The 23,282-nt window shown below is 37.0% G+C and overlaps 1 protein-coding gene across 1 annotated transcript; it reads right to left on the reverse strand.

Annotated features, from left to right (window-relative positions):
* Positions 1 to 5,589: 5,589 nt before the first annotated feature.
* Positions 5,590 to 15,435, reverse strand: LOC150087747 (uncharacterized). Its single transcript, XM_090370131.1, has 2 exons — positions 15,276 to 15,435; positions 5,590 to 5,853 (listed from the first exon to the last, which is right to left on the reverse strand). The coding sequence occupies exons 1-2, from the start codon at positions 15,379 to 15,381 to the stop codon at positions 5,678 to 5,680; spliced, it is 282 nt and encodes a 93-aa protein (XP_090226257.1). The 5' UTR covers positions 15,382 to 15,435; the 3' UTR covers positions 5,590 to 5,677.
* Positions 15,436 to 23,282: the final 7,847 nt, after the last annotated feature.

Below are 23,282 nucleotides of genomic sequence, written 5' to 3' on the forward strand. Positions count from 1 at the left end.
AAATAAGGATAAGTACAACACTGTTAAGCTATTTAGCTTATTAAGGATAAGTACGCTGTACTAATCCTAAATAAGGATAAGTACAGCTCACATATAGTTCGCTGTACTTATCCTTAATATCTTCTTAAATACTTCTTGCTTTTGCTTGAATGGCCATTAGACCCAGGGGTACTCGCTTCTGAACCTAATTTTCCATCCATATTATTAATAGCTTTTCCATCTTTGATATAGCACCTGAATGCTGTTTTGTATCACTGTTGATCTTAAATGTGTTGATCCTTTAACATGCTCTTTTCTACGCGCACTGTCCCTTAAAATAGTATTCATTGTTGAAACAGCAAAGCCTAATTAATTCCCGTGCAATAGATGCCAAACTTTGTCCTGCTTCTTACTTAATCATTTTCATCTTCATTTCTAAATCAATTTTGTTTCATTTCCTGGCACTGCCACCACTTGCACTTTCTTTGTTTGCTTTCCGCTTTCCCTTCATCATTGAATAAGTAAATAAGAACAAAGAGAAGATTCTGAAAATTTTTTTTTTCATGAAGATTTCAGTGAATGTGAAACAAATTTCACCTTGTAAAAACCCCCACAATTGCCGCAATCGGTATTATCACAAATGCAATAAGAGATCAAGTTTACTACCCGTTTATAACATATTGCAGTAACAAAAAAGCCCAATAAACCAGAAAGTGCAAATTTTTATTGTTTTATGGTAGTGACCTCCAGAAATGTGCTTTAGAAAAATATCACAAAGGCATTCAAAATTGATTATTATAACCAAACACATAATGATGAAAGTGTAGTGCAATTTCCATTATAAATATGACCTTTTAGAGCGATAAATAGCTTAGTTATATAGCGAAAATTTCAACTTCCAAGGACTTGGAATGAATTACAAAAAATGATAATGTGTTATTGGGTTCACCAATACCTACCTCCATTTATTCCTATGGGATGCAAAATATGTGTCCCCGATTTTTTTAAGTTTGCCCCTGCCGGCAAAAACTTACATAAAATCAAATTTACATAAACCAGGGGTGCCTGTACATCTGCAAAATTCAAGACTTCTGGGTCTTTTTTTTTTTTTTTTTGATTTGGTAGTTGTTGGCGCATCGGCTTCTGTGGCCATATTGCACCTCCCAAGGTTTTTGCAGTACTTTGATCCAAGCCCGAGGCGGGAATCGAACCCGCGACCTTTGGGTTGCCGGGCAGGTACTTTACCCACTCGGCTAGCCCGGTCGGCAGACTTCTGGGTCAGAGGGTAACAACCCTTGAATATATAAGGGCAAAGATTTGGAATCTTTGTCACCCACTAGTGTCACAGATGATACAGCACTACAGAGATGGCACAGATCACTGGAATAAATCAAAATGGTAAGGCAAGTTGGCATGGTGAGGCATGTTAGTCTCCAGGATAATCACAGATAGTGAAAGTAATGCTCTTTATGGTAAAGAAATTATGCAATGTTATGCAAAAACACAGGTAAAAAAAGCACATATGACAAGTCTACCGTATATGTATTCACTGTAATAGAGATCTAGTTATAGTATATTTTTTGACTACAATTGCCTTCCCTTACAGGAAAATATTTATTGGTGACTCATTTGTTGGGATTAGTGTTACTTTGTGTACTTTCTTATCGGTGTCTTTAGCCTTGTATTTGCAACAGTTTAAACTAATTTATATTAATTTTCACTCTGTATAAACTGTGACCCACTGTGAGAGGCTGCCAAACCTTTCATGTTACATCATTGTGGCTCACCGCATACAGCTCATCAATAATGGAATACATTCTTTTATCATGATGCTAAATTGCATATTCTCAGTTTTATGTTTGAATTTTTACAATAAAATGGATCTTTTATTATTATTATAAAAATAATGATTAATTTTTCATGCAGTCAATAGGCAGCCACACGCAAACAATTTTCCCCCTGCAGATCAGGACCACCACTGTTTTAATACTTGCAGTAATTCCTTGCTAAGTAATTATTTTTTAACTTTAAAAACTAAAAATTAAAAGTGTAATTTTTTTTTGTTTATAGCTGGCAGTTTTATCGGTAATTTTATCCTGCAGAACTGGACACGGCAGTTGAGGTCTGTGGGAAAAACTGCCCAATGTTATTATTTTTTTTCATTGAAAAATGTTAATTTCCAGCTGTTTTCTGGATTAATTTGTAGTGCTGGAATAATGTAAAAGTTTCATGCAATAAGAATCTGTACAAATTTAAATTTGGTAATAATGAATAGCATCATGTTCCTAATTTTAATATAATAAAGTATTGCATCTACTGATAAAAGATCAAGCATTAGTGCAACATAAGTATAATTCAAAATACTAAATACACAGGGTCCCCAGTATCCGAGTATTCATTATCTGAGTTCCTGCAGGTAAGAGGATCTGAAAATTAAAGAAAGCCCTTCAGAAAAACAATCAAGTACTTGAATATTCCCCTGGCATTTTCAGATATGAAGGGATTTGTCACTTACCAATGTACTACTATATTTATATTTGGTAGGACAAATAAAGATTTATTTTTGTGAGAAACCCTTCTTCATGATAGTGCAGCAAACGTTAAGTGCGAAGCTAAAGAAATAACTAAATGCGACACAATTTTATCTGAAAAAATACGGCAAAAAAACAACTCCCAATTCATTCTTTATTCGTAAAACTGAAAAATAGTGCAACATCAATAAACTTACATTGTTCAACATGTTATAATAAAAAATGTCTAATAAAATAATTGTTGCATTTTTCAGTTCCTTCGATCCATTTTTTTACTATATACAAGTACATAATACACATTACGAAAATTTGGTCCCCGTTTTAAGTGGAATTTTCTGGAACCAATTATCCTCGGATAACAAGGACCCCTGTACTTTTCTCAAAATTAAGGTTAAAGTTTGTCCTGTCAGGGAACACCAAGCCACTTGTGTTATAAAACCCGGCTGAACCACTGCTGGGTTAAAATAGCTGCAATTCTTTTTTCCTTGAAACTTTTTTTCCCCCTTTTTAAAAAAAGAAATGTCAAAAAAAAAAAAAAATCCACTTGTCCGTATGAAGTCAGTCCTGATTTCCAAATGAGCTGAATGGAAATATTTTGATAGCTAAATAACATGAGAAAAAAATCAAACTGCCATTACTAAAAAATGAAATGTTATAAATATACCAACTGTTTTCTATTTGAATTTCAAAATTTATTGTAATTTATATACAATATTACACTTCACATTTTGAGATTAACCAAGCTATTCTAATTTGTAATTGAAACTTTAAAAATTTTTCTAAATTGTTATCAGCGGTCTGATATAAGTACATATGTAATTAAATCATTAATATTATATACGATACATAGAGCTACCAGTAGTGACCTCAAAATTAGGTAGAGAAGAGGGGGGGAAACACAAAACAAAACAAAAAACAATTTAAGAATAACTTAAAACTTGAATTACAGTAAACATTGAGTTTTATCATAGTTTTTCATAAAAGAGAAATGAATAAAAAAAACTAATTTTGAAACTGGTTACGTGCAAATTAAATAGCAGAAGCTTACATTTAAGATAATGCTTATAAATTTTAGATGGTATAATTCACAAACTGGTTATTATAATACATATTTGATATATGTTAAATCAAAGTCGTTATAGGATGCAATGTATAGCAATAGTTCAATATTTATGCAAATATTAGAATTGTTTAGCTTAAGCATGAGATTACAGTTTGACAGTCTGTCTCAATTCCACCTCCCCAAAGTTGCTTTTTATACTACAAACTTGGTATATGGGTGGAAAAATTTTTTTTCAATTTTTGAAGTTTTTTTTTTTTTTTTTTTTTTTTTTTTGATTTGGTAGTTGTTGGCGCATTGGCTTCTGTGGCCATATTGCACCTCCTAAGGTTTTTGCAGTACTTTGATCCAAGCCCGAGGCGGGAATCGAACCCGCGACCTTTGGGTTGCCGGGCAGGTACTTTACCCACTCGGCTAGCCCGGTCGGCTTATTTTATTTTTTTTTTTTTTTTTGAAGTAAATAACTATACAATATTTGTATAAATTTAAATAACATAAAATATAGAATAAATTAAATAAATAGAAGAGAATAAATTAATAAATATTCCAGTTAAGCTTTGTTATAACACCATTCCCAGATTTGACATCTTTAATATCAGGGGCCCACAACAACATTTTATGGAATGTTCAGTGGATGAAATTCAGTTTAATTTCATTTCTAAATATTTTACAAATGAACTGTTTATCAAGATATGCATAAATGATCATTGATAAACTTATTTGCATTGGCACGTTCACATTAATACGATCTGACACTTTTTATTAATAATATTTTGTTGAGTTTAACAATAATACATCATTCATTTTCACTCATCAATAAAACTGCTGTTTTTAAGCAAATAAGAAGTATTTTGAAATATTAGAAATCTCCACAAAGACTAATGTAGATATGGCAATAAAGTCATAACGAATTTAACTTCCTGATCTAAATTGGTTAATTTGCTGTTGTGTCATTAAGGTAGAATATCTATAAAGCTCAAATATTTTTAAAATATTTATATATAGTTTTTGTAAAAAAAAATCTAGTTTTTGGTATAAAAGCTAGATTTCAATTTTAATAATAGCTAACAGTGAATAATTTTATATATTAATTTATTAATAAGAAATACAGTTTTAAAGGTGATAGTAAAGCATAATGCCAAAGGTTATGTTGCAATTTTAATTTTCTTCATTACTTGATACGTTTCCAGAACAAGCTAGATAATGAACCAATGTGTGTGTGTGTGTGTGTGCACGCACCAGACTCTAATGTTATAAGTTTAAGTGCTAATTGGCATGAATCATGTCAGTTATCACTTTAATAGAAAGCAGTTTGCCAATAGGGTTCCGGTAGTTTATGGAGAGTTTTTCGTACTTTCTTTCTTTACGTCCGCCATTCTCTTTAAGGAATGTTAAGAAGTCTGATAAACATTCTAGCTTTTTAGAATGCTAAAATGAAGCCTGTTCTAACGCCTGCCACCTTGGTTTAGATACCATTCTGAATTTAAAAATTATTATAAATGATCATTTCAGGATTAACAGAAAATAATGACCTGTGTTTAACAACCAGTGTACACCTACACCATATTTTTCTTCCAAAAGTCAATGACACAGCAAACAATGAACTATGAATAATACCAGAACCTTGAAAGTAAGGATACCTCAATTGTTAATAAAAATATCTTTAGGAGTAAAAATATTTGCCTTTATTAAAAAAAGGTAGTTATAATCGTTCCAATCATACTCTGTGTAACCAATTTAGTATAACCCATCAAGTGTCCTGCAGATGCTGCCCTTATAATGTAATGCCCTGGTTTCCTAGACTGTGGTTGTGGTGTTTTCACTTACATGTATTTTTCATTTACATAAGTTAAATTTAAAAATAAAGAGAAATTTTTGTTAAAAAAAATACAAAAAACAATAATGGAGAAACATTTAGTATACTGTAAGTTACTGTAGATTAGAGCTATTCAAAATCCTCTTATCTGTTTGCTTTTCATTCATGAGGAAACAATCAGAAAGCTCTTGTACATAATATATACATTTCATATACTTTCAGATATGGCTAAAGGATTTTTAAAGGAAAATAAAATCTGCTTATAGAAAAATAAACTCTACAGTTAAATATTTAAGATTGTGGCGAGTGAGATGAACCACCCTCTGCTGCTAGCTGCAGTTCTCTTCGAGCTTGTCGATTTGACTCTAGAAGTTCTTTTAAACGGGCATGTAAGAAGTCAGTTCTGCTTTCGATAGTATCAAGGCAAGAATTGATCTGATCTAAGGCTGTATTAACTGACTCAAATTCTAAAGAAAAGGAAGTAAAGAAATGTTCAATAAAATAATGCAATTATTGTCATTTCCTAAAAATTATTCTTAATATTTAAAGTAAAGTTATTTTAAATGCCTCAAAGCAAAAGATAAAAAAAAATAACTAACAAAATATGAATTTTTGGTAAGAGTAAAAAATCACAATACCGTTTATCAAATGTACTGATATAATGATGGTATAATGATAATATAAATCTAACCCATTTCATGTGATAGCTCCATCGAACAATAAAATTTTTGTGCTATAAAGATTTCTACCATAACACTCGGCAGCTAATTGGTATCACACATTTTGACAAGCACCTAAAAAGGTATAAATTTAAAATTATTTCTTGTTCAAAGAAAAAAAAAAATTGGAACAATGCTGCAGAAATTACTAAGCACCACAGTGACACGTGGTTCCTGGGTTTTGTTGCACCATGTTCTCCACAACCAAAATCTCAATAGACTGAGGATAGGTGAAGTGCTTGGAATAATTCAGTCAATAGTGAACATCACGAAGCAGTCATGTAACCTTACTAGGGGCACAATGTGAAAAACAAAAGGAGTTCAGAATTAATTATTCTGACAATAAATACATTCATTAACTGTATTTAGGAGTCAAACACCGTGGCCCTGATGTACCTAGGCAACTTACGCATCAACAACGTTCCTACTGATATGCTCACGACTGTTTGCACCTCCAGGAAGCAGCTTATAACTGCTATAAATGGATTGCCACCCACTGCAACTGCAGGCCCCGATTTTGTGCCACAATTCATGATTAAATGTCTTAGCTCGTTTATCATCGATCCTCTACTATCAAATTTTAACTGTCTTAACGCAACACTACTTTCCCCCTCTCTGGAACAGATATGCTGTGAGGCCACACCCTAAATGCCAATCTGCAACCCTCATTAAACAGTTCAGGCCAATCTCTCATTCTTCCAGCCTCTTGAAACTCATTGAGAAGACATTACTTTCAACCATCACCAATCAAATCATGCCTCACAGATTCACTATGCCATTCCAGGAATATCCACAGTCACCAATTTAACATCCATAACCAACACCATTCTCAGTGCACTAGAAGCTAAAGCAGAGCTTGCCATCACGTACATCGACTTGGAAGCTACCTTCGACTCCATCAGTATCCTCACTTGTTCACCTCCTAGAAAACTACTTCTACATAAAAGGTGATATGTGGTTTATCACAACCCTGCTCTCTGACACAACCATTCTTAAAGTGGATCAACACACAATCTGGAGAAAGATCACTGCAGGAGTTCCTCAAGGTGGAGTCCTCTCCAGAGCACTATTCACTGCAGTTATTATTCCGTTTGTGCAACAGAGAGAAGACATACTCTGCTATGCTGATGATATTAAGATATATACTCAGATTATCCCCGGCAAACATCTCTCAAACATCAATAAAAAGATCAGCGAAAAGTTACACGACTTAGGATCCTATCTCCATCAATTTGGCCTCCTGATTAACCCTGCCAAATCAGCCCAAATTGTCTTTTCTCTGAAGCGCTAACCCACTGAAATCCAAGCTTCTCTAGACGACATTCCCTCCCCAGTGGTCAAGATGCATACGGATTTGGGAGTCGTCTTCGACTATAAACTGAGCTTCAACCCCCACATTGACAAGCTCATACAAAATTCTGTCAAATGCGCTGGACCACAAAACAACTGCTCCACGTTAGGGATCTGGATGTGACTCGTCGGTACGTATACACCTCCATATACTTCATCGTATTATATGCCTCAGAAATTTGGGGATCCGCAGCCCCTACCAACATCAAGCACGTGTATTCCGCCAAATACTGGCTCCTTTGGTGAATCATGCATAAACATCGTCATCCACCCCAGCAAAGGACAACTGCGATGCCGATCTCACTTAATTTTGCCCGACTTCCAGATCTTGTATTGGAAAAGTGCCTTGTTCTCACTGCCAAAATGACAACCGGAATGGTCTCGGAGCCAAGTATCTGGGAACTGTGTGACTGGAGAATCCCTCTACCTGGACTGAGGTCAGCTCCCACGCTCACAGCCCACTATAACAGACTAGCGCTTAGTGACCGCTTTCTCCCCAGGGAGATGCTCCCCACAATCCAATCAATTGACAGTGACCTCTGTAGGTTTGTGAAGGATCAGAGGTACCAAAGACAGATCCTTAAGAGCCTGACCTCAGCCAGGCAAACTGCACATTGATAAAGGCAGCATAATAATGCCCAATATATTGTAAATAATGTTCAAAGCACGATGTCTTTATGAATGTGTTGTGAATAAAGTCAGGATATCTTTATGAATATAAATAATAATATAAATATAATATAAATGTAAATATGAATGTATTTATGAATATCTTTATTAATACATTGTAAATAGTCTCAAAAGCATAAAGTATTCTGTAAATAATCTGACACTAATTCTATTGTTGGCTTGGGGGGGGGGATGAGCCTGAACTTCGATGTGGGCCCTGTCCCCCCAAGGCTATTGTCTACCAGCCAATGTAAAACCCCTGGCATTACGGCCGCGAAGGATGTATTGTATATACCACATTTGTATACAATAAAGATTATATATATATATGTAGGCTTACCCCACAGTCCCCACTCAGAGCACATTTGCTTCTGCACGTTTGCACCTGTCACACTACAAGCAGACAATCTCTACAACAGGCAGAAATAAGGCAATAAACTGTTGGCAATGATGATGAAACACCTTAACAGAGTACCGAACAATGTTCAAATTAGTTGTGAATACACACAATAAAGGATTATAAATAAAAATAAATTTCACTTTATACTCTGTATAGCCACTGCAGCCAGGGGAGTATAACTTCACTGTAACAATTTAATTACAAAAGATAAATAAGCACAACAGTTATGTGTGGATTCGGGTTAATCGGGGCAGCCGTTTATTTGGGGCATATCTTAAAAAACAGAACTCAATCGAGAAAATAGCCAGAGTTTACTTCGCTTAATTGGGACAACATGCCGTTTAATTTGGGAAGGAGACCGCAGCACTGGAGATTACCCTACAATTGTCTCCAACTGTACCATGTGGTTTGGTCGAATTTCTGGAGGTCACAACCATAAAACAATTAGCAGTCACCTGTTTATTGGGCTTTTCTATTAGTGTATTCTATCATAAACGGTTAGTAAACTCGATCTTATTGAATTTGCTATAATACTGACAGCTGGAATTCTGTGGGTTATTATGGTGAAATGTGTTTACACTTCCATGGAATCTTTAGCATTAGCATTAGTAGAGGCATTTGATGCAAGAAAGCAAGCTTATGCAGCATCAGCCAAAAAAAAAAAATAAATAAATAAATAAAATAAATAAATAAAAAAAAAATAAATAAAAAATAACCACTTCCACTTCACCCCTCTGTTCGTTCGAAATACCTGTCCAGCTGAGCCTTAAACTTATTTAGGCTATCAACTTCCATGACAAGGGATGGATGTCTATTCCACCAACCAACCACCCGCTGGCTAAAGGCAAATTTCCTCACGTCTATCCTACATCTGTCTTTTCTCAATTTGAATTTATGCCCTCTCAGGTGATTATTCTGAGCAAGAGGAAGAATCCCATCAGCATTGAGCATGCTCAAACCATTCAAGGCTTTATACACCTCTATCAGATCACCTCGCCGGTGCCTAGTCTCCAGACACTGTAATTTGCAAAACTTAAGCCTTTCTTCGTAAGAGCACCCCTTTGTTCCATTCACTAATCTAGTTGCCCTTCTCTGTACTTGTTCCAGCATCTCTACATCCTTCTTGAAATGAGGCCTCCAGACCTGTATACAGTACTCTAGGTGTGGTCTGACCATTGCCTTATACAAGGGAATAATCACCTCCTTATCCCTGCTAGAAAAATTCCTATATATCATCGACAATACACCATGAGCTACTCTTGCAGCCCGTCTGCACTGCTCAGAAAACTTCATATCTGCCTGCACAACCACCCCCAGGTCCCTTTCATTCTCTACCACTGTCAGTGTAGTACCACAGAGTTGATACGTTGCTTTGGGGTTGCTGTTTCCCATATGTAGTACTTTACATTTGTCAATGTTAAATTTCATTTGCCACCTCTCAGCCCATCTGCTCAACCTTTCCAGATCCTGTTGCAGCAGTGTACTGTCATTAGTGTCCTTGACAACCCTGCCAACCTTCGTATCGTCTGCAAACTTGGACATTAAGCTTGATATACCATCATCAATATCATTTATAAATACAGAAAACAATAATGGACCCAATACTGAACCCTGAGGGACTCCACTAATAACATTAGTCCACGATGAGCAGTGTCCATTGATTACCACTCTCTGTCTTCTCCCCCTCAACCACCCCTTTATCCATAGCAGCAATTTGCCTCCAATGCCACACTGCTCCAATTTGTGCAGCAGTCTTCCATGTGCAACAGTATCAAAAGCCTTTCTAAGATCCAAGTATATAATATCAAAGTTATTCCCTGCATCCAGTTCTTTTGTGACTGCATCATAGTATCCAATCATATAACAAAATAATTTTCAGATTCTTCTCTTCATTCCTACTTTTAAAGCTTCGTAACTTGTTACTCCGTTCTCGCTTGCGCGTATCGTGTTATTTGCATTTTGTGTGCCCTGAGATCTTTGTTATTGATTGCTTATCTTTTTACTGTTTTACATTTTAACCTCCACCCACAAATCTCAGTGAACAGAAATGTCAACTAGTTAGTATGTACATATTATAGTATGTATTAATTATTCCGATTATCAAGTATATTCTTCCGATTTTCACGTATCATTTAATTTTTTAATTGGTAAGGTAATAAAGGGTAAATTTGTGCATAATATATCTTTACTTTTATAGCCTGTGCATAATATTCCTCCTATTTTCAGTAATTAGAATCGCTGTTTAATAGAATTAAAATTCAATTCACAAACGTGATCACAATGACCGGCGCTTACTACACATCATATAGTGAAGTGTACTTTACTATGGTGAGTCCATCATAACGTGATTTGATTGTACAGTGAATCAATTGTAAAGCGGGGGTCCATTGTATTTTTAACTTTTTTTATGTGAAACTTCGGATAATTGGGGCAGCGGCTTAATCGGGCCAAAATGCACTAGTCCCGATGTGTCCCAAATAACCGGAATCGACTGTACATGTAAAGTACCTATCTACCTGTCCATCTTCAAGTAACAACGACTCCCAGTGAATGAATTTAATAAAACTTTATATTTGACCCTCTTAGAAAGATTTGTTGAGCCATCCCAAATTTCATTAAAATTGAATCAATAAAAATTGCTATAACAAGTACAGAGAAGGGAAACGACTGGTGAGGGGAACAAAGGGGTGCTCTTATGAAGAAAGGCTTAAGTTCTGCAAATTGTAGCGTCTGGAGACTAGGCACCTGCGAGGCAATCTAATTGAGGTGTATAAGGCCTTGAATGGATTGAGCAGGCTCAATGCTGATGGATTCTTCCTCTTGCTCAGATTACAAACCCGAGGTGGCATAAACTGAAACTGAGGAAAGACAGTTGTCGAAAAGATGTATGGAAATTTTCCTTTAGCCAATGGATATTTGATTGCCGGAACAAACTTCCATCTGTTGTTGTGGAAGTTGATAACTTAAATAAATTTCACCCATCCATTCATTCCAAATGAATGGATGGGTGAAATTGGAAGTTTTCTTTTTTTTTTTTGGCTGATGCTGTATAAGCTTGCTTTCTTGCATCATCTGCCTCTACTAATGCTAATGCTAAATGCAGCAATTATTATTATTATTTTTTTTTCATACATATCACAGTCTATTTATATTTCATATATTGTGGATAAAGCACTGGATATTATGTTTGTTGCTATGTGCCAATTCCTCCATGTGCTTGGAAGAATAAATGGAAAATATGGTGGGGACACAGAAATGTTCTTGGTCCACACAAGTCATAGCTTTTTTTTTTGTTATCAACTTACTAAATACATAAATCACAATTTATTGCTCTTTCCTTATTAATTAATCACAGCAGAAATATTAAAATGTGTTATTTAAATTGTTATTAAAATACAGGAAGATATAATAAATACGCTGCATTATGGCAAATATGCTTACAATTTTAAAATTTTTAAATCGGAGAGCCTGAAATACATATTGCATTCCATCAGATGCTGATTACAAAATAGTACCAAAGAGTGATTATTACATTGAAAGGTATATGCAGTGAAGTAAAAACAACAATTACTTTTATACATTATTTGTTAATAAATTAGTAATAAAAATAATTATTTAATAATTATTTACTTTTCACTTCTATTAATTTAAAAAGGAAAAATTTAATGCGCCTGCAAAGTAACACACCACACTGCATACATTAACTATCTCGTCTTTGTACCAGTGGGCTCAATCTACTAGGTAGCAGTGATCGTAGTGCCTTAACGTGGGATTTATTTAGAGATGTAACTACCATCAAGGGGGAAGGGAAGGGTTTTTGCTTTAGTAAAGGAGACTATAGTGGTCTCAGACAATTTTTAAATTCCGCACAGTGGGACAAATTAATGATGTTACCAACAACAAATTCTAAACAAAGCATTCAGGGAAATAATCACAGAACCTAATAAGCTTTTCATACCCACTAAGAAATACTGTTCAAGGATTATACTTAAATGGATAACAGATGAACTACTAAGACTCGTGGAGGAGAAGTAAAATGCATGGATTGCATATAAATTATCAGGTGACACAGAAGCCTATGGTAGATATAGGCTAGTCTGCCATCAAGTCACAAAGGACATTAGGCAAGCTAAGGCAGATTATCAGAAATCTTTGGAAAATGATGCAAAGAAAAATAGCAAAGATTTCTTTTCTTATATAAAGACTAGAGGGAAAGGGATAAATCACATGGGTCCACTGATATCAGTGGTTCAACTGTTGATAATCCTGCTCAAGTTGCTGGCAAACTTAAGTACTTTGCATCTACATTCACACGAGGACTTTTTTAAGAGAGTGGATGCCAGAAACTCTACCAGGGAGCTAAAGGATTTTGTAATAACTGAGAGGAAAGTGGAAGAGTAATTAAAAATAATTCTGATATTATATACTTAGATTTCAGGAAAGCTTTCAATACTGTTGCACATTAGCATTAGTAGAGGCATACGAAGCAAGAAAGCATCAGCCAAAAAAAAAAAAAAAAAAAAAACCCTCCATTCGTTCCAAATGCCTGTCCAGCTCAGCCTTAAATTTATTTAGGCTATCAACTTCCACAACAAAAGATGGAAGTCTGTTCCACCAATCAACTACCTGCTGGCTAAAGGCAAATTTCCACACATCTATTCTACAACTGTCTTTCCTCAATTTTTGAATGTGTCCCCTCAGGTTCTTAATCTGAGAAAGAGGAAGAATCCCCTCAGCATTCAGCTTGCTCCAGCCATTCAAGCCTTATAAAGCTCAATCAGATGACCTCGCAGGTGCCTACTCTCCATGCACTGCAATTTGCAGAACTTAAGCCCCTTTGTAAGAGCACCCCTTTGTTCCCCTCACCAATCTTGTTGCGCTACTTTGTACTCGTTCAAGCATCTCTACATCCTTCCTAAAATGAGGCCTGCAGACCTGTACACAGTACTTTAGGTGTGGCCTGACCATTGCCTTATACAAAGGGATAATCACCTTCCTGTCCCTGCTAGCAAAATTCCTATATATCATTGACAAGACTGCATGACCTGCCCTGGCAGCCCATCAGCACTGCTCAGCAAACTTCATATTCGACTGCACAATTACCCCCAGGTCTTTTTCACTTTCCACTTCCCTGAGTGTAGTACCACACAGCTGGTAAGTTACTCTGGGATTACTGCTACCCATATGCAGTACTTTACATTTGTCAATATTAAACTTTAGTTGCCACTTCTCAGCCCATTTGCCCAACTTATCTAGATCCAGTTGGAGTAGCATATGGTCTTTACTGTCATTAACAACCCTGCCAACCTTTGTATCATCTGCAAACTTGGGCATTAAACCTGATATGCCTTCATCAATATCATTGATAAATATACAAAACAACAATGGGCCCAACACCGAAATCTGGGGAACTCCATTAATACCATTTGTCCACGAAGAGCAGTGTCCATTGATTACCATTCTCTGTCTTCTCCCACTCAACTATCCTTTTATCCATTGTAGCAACTTACCCTTAATGCCATATCTCTCCAATTTGTACAGCAGTCTTCCATATGCAACAGTATCAAAAGCTTTCCTGAAATCCAAGTATATTGTATCAAAATTATTTTTTGCATTGTGACCATTGATCATAGTATCCAATCAAATTGGTCAGACAGGACCTCCCTTAACAAACCTACACTGTCTCTTAACTTTTACTGCAGTCTTGTCTGTATGATCCTGCAATGCTTCTTTAACCAGTGATTCCATTATTTTCCCCAGAGCACAAGTTAAACTATAGTTACTTGTGTCACCTTTTGAACCCCTTTTGTGAACTGGTGATACATTTGCACACCTCTAGTCCATGGGGACCTTTGCTGAGTCCAAGGAAGCTCCCATAATTATGGCTAAGGGTTTGCTTACTTCCTTTGCTGCCTCCCTTAATATAACTGGAGAGATCCCATCCATCCCAGGTGCCTATTTTTATGTTTAACTTCAACAATTTCTCCTCCACTTTGCTATTTGCACATAAGAGACTGCTGTACAAATTGGGCAGTGTGGCATTAAGGTAAAGCAGTTGTTGTTGTTAAAGGGATGGTTGAGTGGGAGAAGACAGAGTGTTTATCAATGGACACTGCTCTTTGTGGACTGATATTGTTAATGGAGTCCCATAGAGTTGGGCACTGATCACAAAGAGGTAAGCTCACTTATGTTCAACATAAGCCTAAGACAAATACCATTTTCCCAAGTTTTGAACGAGTTGCTAATATCTTTTAATAGTATGATCTCGCCACAATGGGAGAATCCAATGTACATTTAAAAATCTGAGACAATGAAAGGGTAAATTACGAAAATTACTGGCTTCTGAACAGTTGGAAACTGGTCCCTATTAGTAAACATATGCCAAACTGTGAATAATGTATTTTTGTCTAAGCAAACAGATGATTGTATGGACATAATTTTTTTATAAATTTATAAAATTTATAAAAAAATTACTTGGATTTCAGATAATTATAAAACTTACATTTTAAAAAGATAACTGTCATGTTTATCTTTAACCCCAATAATTGGGCGATTTTATTCTCAATATCCTTACATTTCTCATACAGTTTTCGACAATCTTAAATGATTTCCTTATTGCAATGTATATATATAGTTTGTAAAGATTTATTTCCGGTTTCAGCTTCTTCCTTCCCCATTACAGACTTCTTTTTTTCGGATTCGGATGCTTTAACTACTTGTTACTGATTAGTATAAAACGTGATATCATTACCTGCTCTTTCGAAGGCGGTTAAAGCAGCAGCCTGATTATTCGCATCCCCAGGAGAATTATTCTCACCAGTGGTCATATTTGTTTGGTTTGTAGTTGAGTCAGTCATTACACTTCATTCAACATAGCTCCCAAGTTCGTAACCCTTCCCTTTCACTGCTAACGTAAATGTTGGATTTGACAGGTGGTTGTAAACAACAGTAAAAACGGTAAAAAAAATTGTAACTATGCGCATAAAATGAGCCCAAATTATAAATTTTAATGTACGAAAAATGATTTTTTCTCAAAATCCTACGAAAAATTAAGAATGACTATGCAATATTAATATAAAATCTGATTATTTTAAACAAGAAGGATGTGGATTACCAATGGACACTGCTCTTCGTGGATTAAGGATATTAGCGGAGCCCCCTCCCAGGGTGCAGAGCTGGGGTCATTGTTTTTTTATATTTATTAATGACACTGATGAAAGTATATCAGGCTTTATATCTAAGTTTGCAGGTGATACAATCCTTGATTGGACGGTTAATGACAGTAATCAAGGTATGCTACCACAATAAAATTTGGAAAAATTAGGCAGATGGGCTGAGAAACGGCAATTGAAGCTTAACGTTGACAAATGCAAAGTATTGCATATGGGTAGTAGCAGCAGTCATCCCAGATTAACATACTGACAATGTGGTGCTAGTGGAAAACAAAAAAGACCTGGGGTAATCGTGCAGTCAGGTATGAAGTCTCTGAGCAGTGCTGTCAGGACAGGTCATGTGGTTTTGTCAATGATATACAAGAATTTTGCTAGCAGAGATAATGGGGTGATTATCCCATTGTATATCGAATGTCTAGTCCGCACTTTGAATATTGCATACAAGTCTAGAGACCTCATTTTAGTAAGGATGTGGATCTGCTGGAATGGGTACAGAGAATTAAACGAAATTGATAAGAACAACAAGAGGGCACTCTTACCAAGAAAAGCTTCAGTCCTGCAAATTGCAGCTTCTGGAGATTAAGCACCTGCGAGGTGAACTGTTTGAGGTAATAGTAGTCAGGGGCTTTTTTGGGGGGTGGGCAGAAAGGGCATATGCTCCCTTAACCAAAAATTTGAAATTAAATAAATAGAATGCAGGAGGCATTCTAAAAAAAAACTCAAAAGCCTGCTCGCCATGCCCGCCCCTGGAACTGGTCGCCATGCCTCCCTTACGATGATACCAGGATACGCCACTGGTTGTAGTAGTAATGGAGGCATGTGATGCAAGAAAGCATGGGTATCAGCTACATAAACTGATATGCTTATCAGCTTTACACTTTCATCAGCCAAAAACAAAAAAAAAATAATTTCACCCATCCATTCCCTCTAAAAGTTATTACAAATTTTTGTATTATTGTTGTTGTTGCTCTTACATTATTTCTCCCTAATTGAGGGATTCCACTCCGTGACGAATACTGCTACCAAGTACACAGGAGGTAGTTATGTCTGGTGTTACTGTTGGTCGAGGAACTCTCTGTCTATCCTACAGGTGTTCAGGATTGCAACTTTCTGCAGTTCCTTGTAGGTGTTCTCTGGGAAGCCTATTGCTTCTAGGCTGCTATGTAGGGTCTTTGGAACCATACCGGTGGTTGACACGATGATCGGGATGGTCGTTACTTCTTGCATATGCCACGTCTCATTGACCTAATGTCATAGGTTCGTGTACTTTCTATTTTTTTTTCATGGGTTTTCTGGACATTGCTAGTGTTGGGCACCGCTATGTCAATCGGTTGGGTAGCCTTTTTCCATCTTGTCCACAAGGGTTATGTCCGGTCTGTTGCGCGGGATGGTCCTATCCGTTATTATGGCGCGGTCCCAGTAGAGCTTGTGGGTTGGGTCTGTAGTATTGCCTGGGGTTCGTACTTGTAATATGTTACACTTTCTTTGGTCAACAGGTATTTCCTTGCTAGCTTCTGACGCATTTTCCTGACTACGTGGTCGTCTACGAGCGTAGTTCTGTGTTGTTCTGTGTTGTTCACCTTGCTGAGGCCAGGTGGCATCGTCGACATGTGTCATCTGACATTCCGGGCTCCTTTGCGATGTATTTTCTATAGTTTCTGGTGTTCACCTGGTCTTGGATGGCCATTCCATTTTTTTTTTTCCATTTATTTACACACACAATTTTATGTACATTCTCATGATATAAACAATTTATATACAAGATTATATACAGTTTTATGGACATTATCATATATATATATATATCCATTCTATATAATGGTAATCAAGGTACTGTGTGTGTTTGCATGTGTGTTCTTATATCGGGGTGGCTCCTAGGCCTTAGCCCATCTCCACCTTTGTACTCTGTTATGGTGCAGAAACTCTGCATAATGGGCCTGAAAAGTGTCAGTGTATATGTGTTGTATTGTTTGTGACAGGCTATTATGCCACCAGGGTGCAGCCAACGTATGGGCAGCTGCTGCCTGGTGCCCATACCTAGCACCGGGCCTGGGTCAACAGTCCTTCTATACCGGTGTTATTACCACCGAAAATCTCGCACCCGCCAGAGGGAGTGCAATACTGGCGAGTGCCTGCAATCCCGCTCCCAGGTGGCCCTTACCGGAGAGCCAGCTAAAAAAAAAAAAAAAAAAAAAACTAGTAGTTATATACATGATGTTCTAGCAAAACAATTGTAACAATTATATTAACATATATACATGATTTCCTAGTCTTAATCTTTTTCACCACAGTTCATTTATTCTCAGTACATTTTCTTATTTTCAAATGACGTCACAAGTTGAACTTTCCAGTTTGATTTCATTCAAGAAAAAGAAGTCAGTTCCAGTAGTCTTCCCCGGATCTCAGCTGGTTGGAAGTCGCAGATTGGATGCCTCGATAGAACTCTAATGGGATGATATACAGGGACCCTCGGGTGTTAACAGGACTCTCATAAGAATGTTGATTGATTCTGGGGCGTGACACCTGAAATCAAAAACTAAGGAACTAGATGGAAACATAGTTTACAAGCACAACCTCCTCTGAAACTTTTGGAGTTATACCTTGTGTGGTCTTAAGTGACATCTAGATCTGTGACCATATAGATATGAACTACATTCTCTTACCCATGGACTGTCACTGGAATTCTAAATCATACACAAGTTAGGACTCTCGGGAAAAAGAATAATTAGAAGTCTTCAGCAACTAGAAGAGAACCACCTAAAGAAGAGTTTTAAGACATGTTGGCACAGAATGGAGAAGACCACCGTGACTTTATTAATTAATCTGTACATCCTACATCTAATTTCCTCGAGGGTGAAGGGATCTTATTTCTAGTCTTCTTTTAAAAACAGTCGCTGAAAATGTCTGTAAAGCATGAATCCTTCAGTCTCGGCGAAGAGCATCCCGCTTGAGAGCCATGCATTGGAAGCAATGATATCGATGTGATCTTCATGGAGGCCATTGTAGTGTCTGCCCTGGAGTGTCTACTTTGCCCATCTTTGTAGCTTCGTTTCTTGTGCCGTCTGGGCGGGAGGGTGCTCCTCGCTTAGGTTGAGTGAGGTATATCACTTATCTATCTTCCTTACGGCCTAGTGGAGTGGTTCTGTGTTGTTCAAGAAGTAATCCTTCAGGTTAACTATCGCTGTTTTCTGTTGTTCTATCAGGTCTAACAGGCCCCTTCCTCCCTCTTTCCGAGCTGTTGTTAGTCTCTCCACTGCTGACTTCGAGTGGTGTTGGCGGCTCTTGGTTATCATTGTCCTTGTCTTTCGCATGATATCCTCTAGCTTGCTGTTAGTCCAAACTATGACCCCAAAGGAGTATATTATTACTGGAACTGCATAGGTGTTTATGGCTTTAACTGTGTTCCCTCCGTTCAATTTTGCTTTCAGCAGGCTTCTGAGTCTCTGGTGATATTTTTCGGTCAGGCACTTCTTGATTTCCTTGTGCTCTAACTGTTGAGCCTGCATCGTCCCTAGGTATTTGTAGGTCTCTCCTGTCATAGCTTTGATCTCTTCACCAGTCAGCAGCTGGTAGTTTCGGCTGACTAATTTTCCCTGGTGCAATGCGTGGGTTTGTCTAGACCAAATTCCATCCTGATGTCCTTGCTGAATTTTTCGGTGATTCGAAGTTGCTTCTCGGTTGCCGCGTAGAGCTTAATGTCATCCATGTACATCAGGTGGGTGAGGGTATAGAGGTTCTTTATTATTATTCATATAGTGCAAGGAAGCCTGAGGCTTATTCTGCACCAAACAAAAAAAAAATTCCCGAGTTACCCCGAGAGAGGTAGAAAGGAATCACCAAGAAAGAGAAGAATGATGATATCCAGTTCAGGACCCTGGGTATGCCTAGTCCATACTTACCAGATGTGAGCCTCTGGAGTTTGTAAAGTTCCTCCTTGAGTTTATTTAAGCTCTCAACTTCCACAACGACAGATGGAAGTTTCTTCCAGCAATTTACCACCCGCTGGCTAAAGGTAAATTTCTGCACATCTATTCTACAACTATCTTTCCTTAATTTGAATTTACGCTCCATCAGTTTCGTATTCTGAATAAGCGGAAGAATTCCATCAGAATTCAGCGTGCTGAACCCATTCAAGGAAAAACTAGACAAAATGTTCAAGGGGATGGATAGATGATGTGGAAGGTTTTTTGCTGTTGTTTTTGTTGATGTTATGTATCTGTCTCTCTTGCATAATTTCCACTACTAATACAAAGATTGGGAACTATCTGAAAATTTATAAAAAAAATCTATAAAAATATCTAAATTTGTTAGTTCCATAAAAATTAGAAAAATGCTAAGAAATTTCATGGATTTAGAAGAATTTAAAATAAAACGAATTTTCTGTTTACAGAGTCCAGTCACAATATTATGACCAGCCCCCAATGCAGACATCACACACGCCTAGCGAATTGTTCCACAGGCTTTTCCGTCATATTATGCTCTTGCCTATCAATATACTCGTGAATCACTCGCTATAGCAAGAAGCACAATATCATGTGAATTCCAGAAAACCCTGGGTTTTGAATGATCTCTCTAGCAGTTTAAGTTAGGACAATATATCTAGTGTTCTACATTTACTCTGAGAAGAAACGAGTATATGGCAACATCTAGACGCGTTGTGTTTTTCATCCCGAGACACCTCTTAACCAAGTGCTACTCGAAATGCCGCCATTATTGATTCTTTAAAAAAATGATTGTTAGTGATTTGCATGTATTTAAAAAGAATGATCACGACATAATTATAACAAACAAAAAAGGTTTATTTAACATATATGTATACAAATAAGTACAATATAATTGGTAAATAAGTTAGATTAATTGGTATTTAATTGTTAGACAAATTAATTGAATGCAAGCATTATCTTGCTGTTAGCTATATTACAATGTTGTAATATTCTTCATATGGTTTTTCCACTAATTCCTTAGCAAGTACAAAATAATTAGTGTTTGTCATAACATACCACTGTTCAAAATATGAAACAGGTAATTATATTATCTTAATAGTGTAATTAGTAATTGACAATTAAATTAATAAGTCGCATTATTATTAAAGTTGAATACTAAGAAAATAATACAGTTGTCGGGGTATATTTATGTGAGGAAAGGTGTCTTATAAATGCATTAAAACGTATGCATATAGTAAGTTCGGCTTTGAGTAATTTAATACTGTTTGTTATCAAAATAGGGGTTGACTTACCCGAAAATATTCTGCAACGCCTCGGGGGGGGGGGGGAATCTGTATCAGACATCAATACGATTCTTTTCTCATCTTTTCCTATTAATTATTAATTTACCTCTTCTTCACATAATGACAAAATCGGCCAAAACTATCACTACTCTTTTCTTGTCATGTCTTGCTCAAAGTTTACTGTGTGTCCTTTCTTCTTCCCCTTTTCCAATATATACCTCCGCATCCCCTCAACTGCGCTCCCTAAGAATTGTCTTATTCTCATGAGTCAACTATGTGGGGGGGGGAGAAGAATTAAATGGATACTGTACCATGCACGGAGTCGTAGTGACAATTAATATCTTTATAAAGGTCTTGTTATGCAAGACCTGCTGTGTCTTGTTCTGGTAATTTCTACTCATATAACAATTCACCGTTCTTCGGACCTTTGCGTTCGATCAACGCTCTTGTCCGCTCAGGAGAACGGGTGACGTCACTGTGGTGTAGTATTACGGCGAGCGCACCCCTGGGGTGTTTCAATTCGAAAGTAAAAGCTTAGCTCTGTCAAGGGACGCTATGTTCGTTGTACAGACCGTGAAAAAAAAATATCAGGCACTATTAGGCGAAATTACTTCTTGAAAGTAAGCGAAAGGGCTGAAAAGTGAAAACATTTTTCACAGAATCATACAGCGCATGTCAAGTTCACACACCACAACCATATAAGGCTTGATGTTCGGCATTCGTGAATACAGTAACAGCCTCTGTCATGGGCAAAGCATGCGACCTATCACATCTGGAAAAAGCATGATCATCGGCTATCGGACCATGGGTGCCAGCATTTCCGAAACAGCGGACTTTGTGAAATGCTCACGTGCTGCAGTGGTGAAAGTGTATCAATACTGTACAATTGGAACAGTTTTCACCACCCGATGTGCCAACTGTGGAGTCCCATGCGCCACTGATCCCAGAGGGATGATCAGGACCAATCGGCATGCTACTGTTGCTCAACTGACTGTGTAAATGAACCGTGGGGCCACTAGAAAGGTCTCCAACACGACAAAAATTCAAATTATTGTATTAGGGTCATCCCTAATTTCTTACATATACCCATATATGTATTATGTCTATATTATATCGATGTAGATACACCATAGATACTCTTTAAGAAACTACGATGGTAGTGTTGTAGGCATCATTTGCTCTGTTTCTCATATTGTGCTATTCCTTCGCAACGAGTTGCCATGGTATTGCACTACCTCGAATAAGTAACGCTTCACTAATAGAGAAGACTATTGTTACTTATTCTCAGTGAGTACCACCACCTAGACGGCACCATTTCAAAGCTATTGGCCTATCATCGGTGGGTGGGCAGGTACCCTGGTATTGCAGACATGACAACCCAGTTGTGAAGATAATTTGGTGAAGGAAGAGCACAATATGAGATACAGAGCAAATGATGCCTACCACACTACCATCGTAGTTTTCTTAAGAGTTATCTCTACTGTATCTGCACCGATATAATATAGATATTAAACTCTTCCTCTTAACGTATCATGCCTTGTGCATTTAGTTATTTTTAAATGTATTATGTCTGAAAATTGAGCATGTTCTCTTGTCGATTTGCCTGTTTTGCTGGATGAAAAAACCCCAGTATCTGTAGGAAAAAATCTTGCTATCTACGCTTGAGACCAACTAACTCAGCCACAGAGTGAAAAAGCCCACTAAAGTTCCTCGCGTCATCGACGGGATTCGAACTCGGGCCTTTTCCACCCGGTGTGAGGAGAACGGTGACGATACCACTGTGCTACCGCTAGACTCTGAGAACAAACATGTGTGCTTCCTGTGCATAGTGTTAGGGTCAGGCGCCACCTGTGGTTTCCCACATCTGCAGCATATGTACGCTGTGAAGAAATACAGTACTACTGTAAATGCCAGAAAAGTGTTGTGTGTTGTATATGACATATTCCGTTAGGTTCTGTTATGTGTCCTGGCATTTGGCTGCAGGGCCCCTGGTGGGACCTTACGTTGCCTGCACACACTACTCAGAGGTAGCCAGGCTGCCCATAATTCTCTGGCTGGTCTTCACCAGGGTCGCCTGAGCTACCTAGGGAGAGGCCAAGTAAAAAAAAATAACAAAATAAAATAAGAATAAAACATAAATAAATAAATAAAATAAGATAAAAAAAATAAATAAATAAATAAAATAAGATAAAAAAATAAATAAATAAATAAAATAAGATAAAAAAAATAAATAAAATAAAAATTAAAATTAAATTAAAAAAAATTCTGGGTTAGCAAATCCTACCCTACAGAAGGGTAAGAAATCCTACCCTACATGAGGGTTAGCAGGGAGTCATATCTGGTTGAGTTGTGGCAAGAC

The sequence above is a fragment of the Mastigoproctus giganteus genome, chromosome 3 (genome assembly GCF_048544385.1).
Source record: "Mastigoproctus giganteus isolate SK-2022 chromosome 3, ASM4854438v1, whole genome shotgun sequence".
NCBI lineage: Eukaryota > Metazoa > Arthropoda > Arachnida > Uropygi > Thelyphonidae > Mastigoproctus > Mastigoproctus giganteus.

Bases quoted from the DNA above. Each gene is read 5' to 3' on its own strand.
- LOC150087747 (XM_090370131.1), bottom strand. From the start codon at position 15,381: ATGACTGACTCAACTACAAACCAAACAAATATGACCACTGGTGAGAAT. The intron at 5,854-15,275 runs GTAATGATATCA...CCTTTTCTTTAG, and splicing joins AACCGCCTTCGAAAGAGCAG to AATTTGAGTCAGTTAATACA.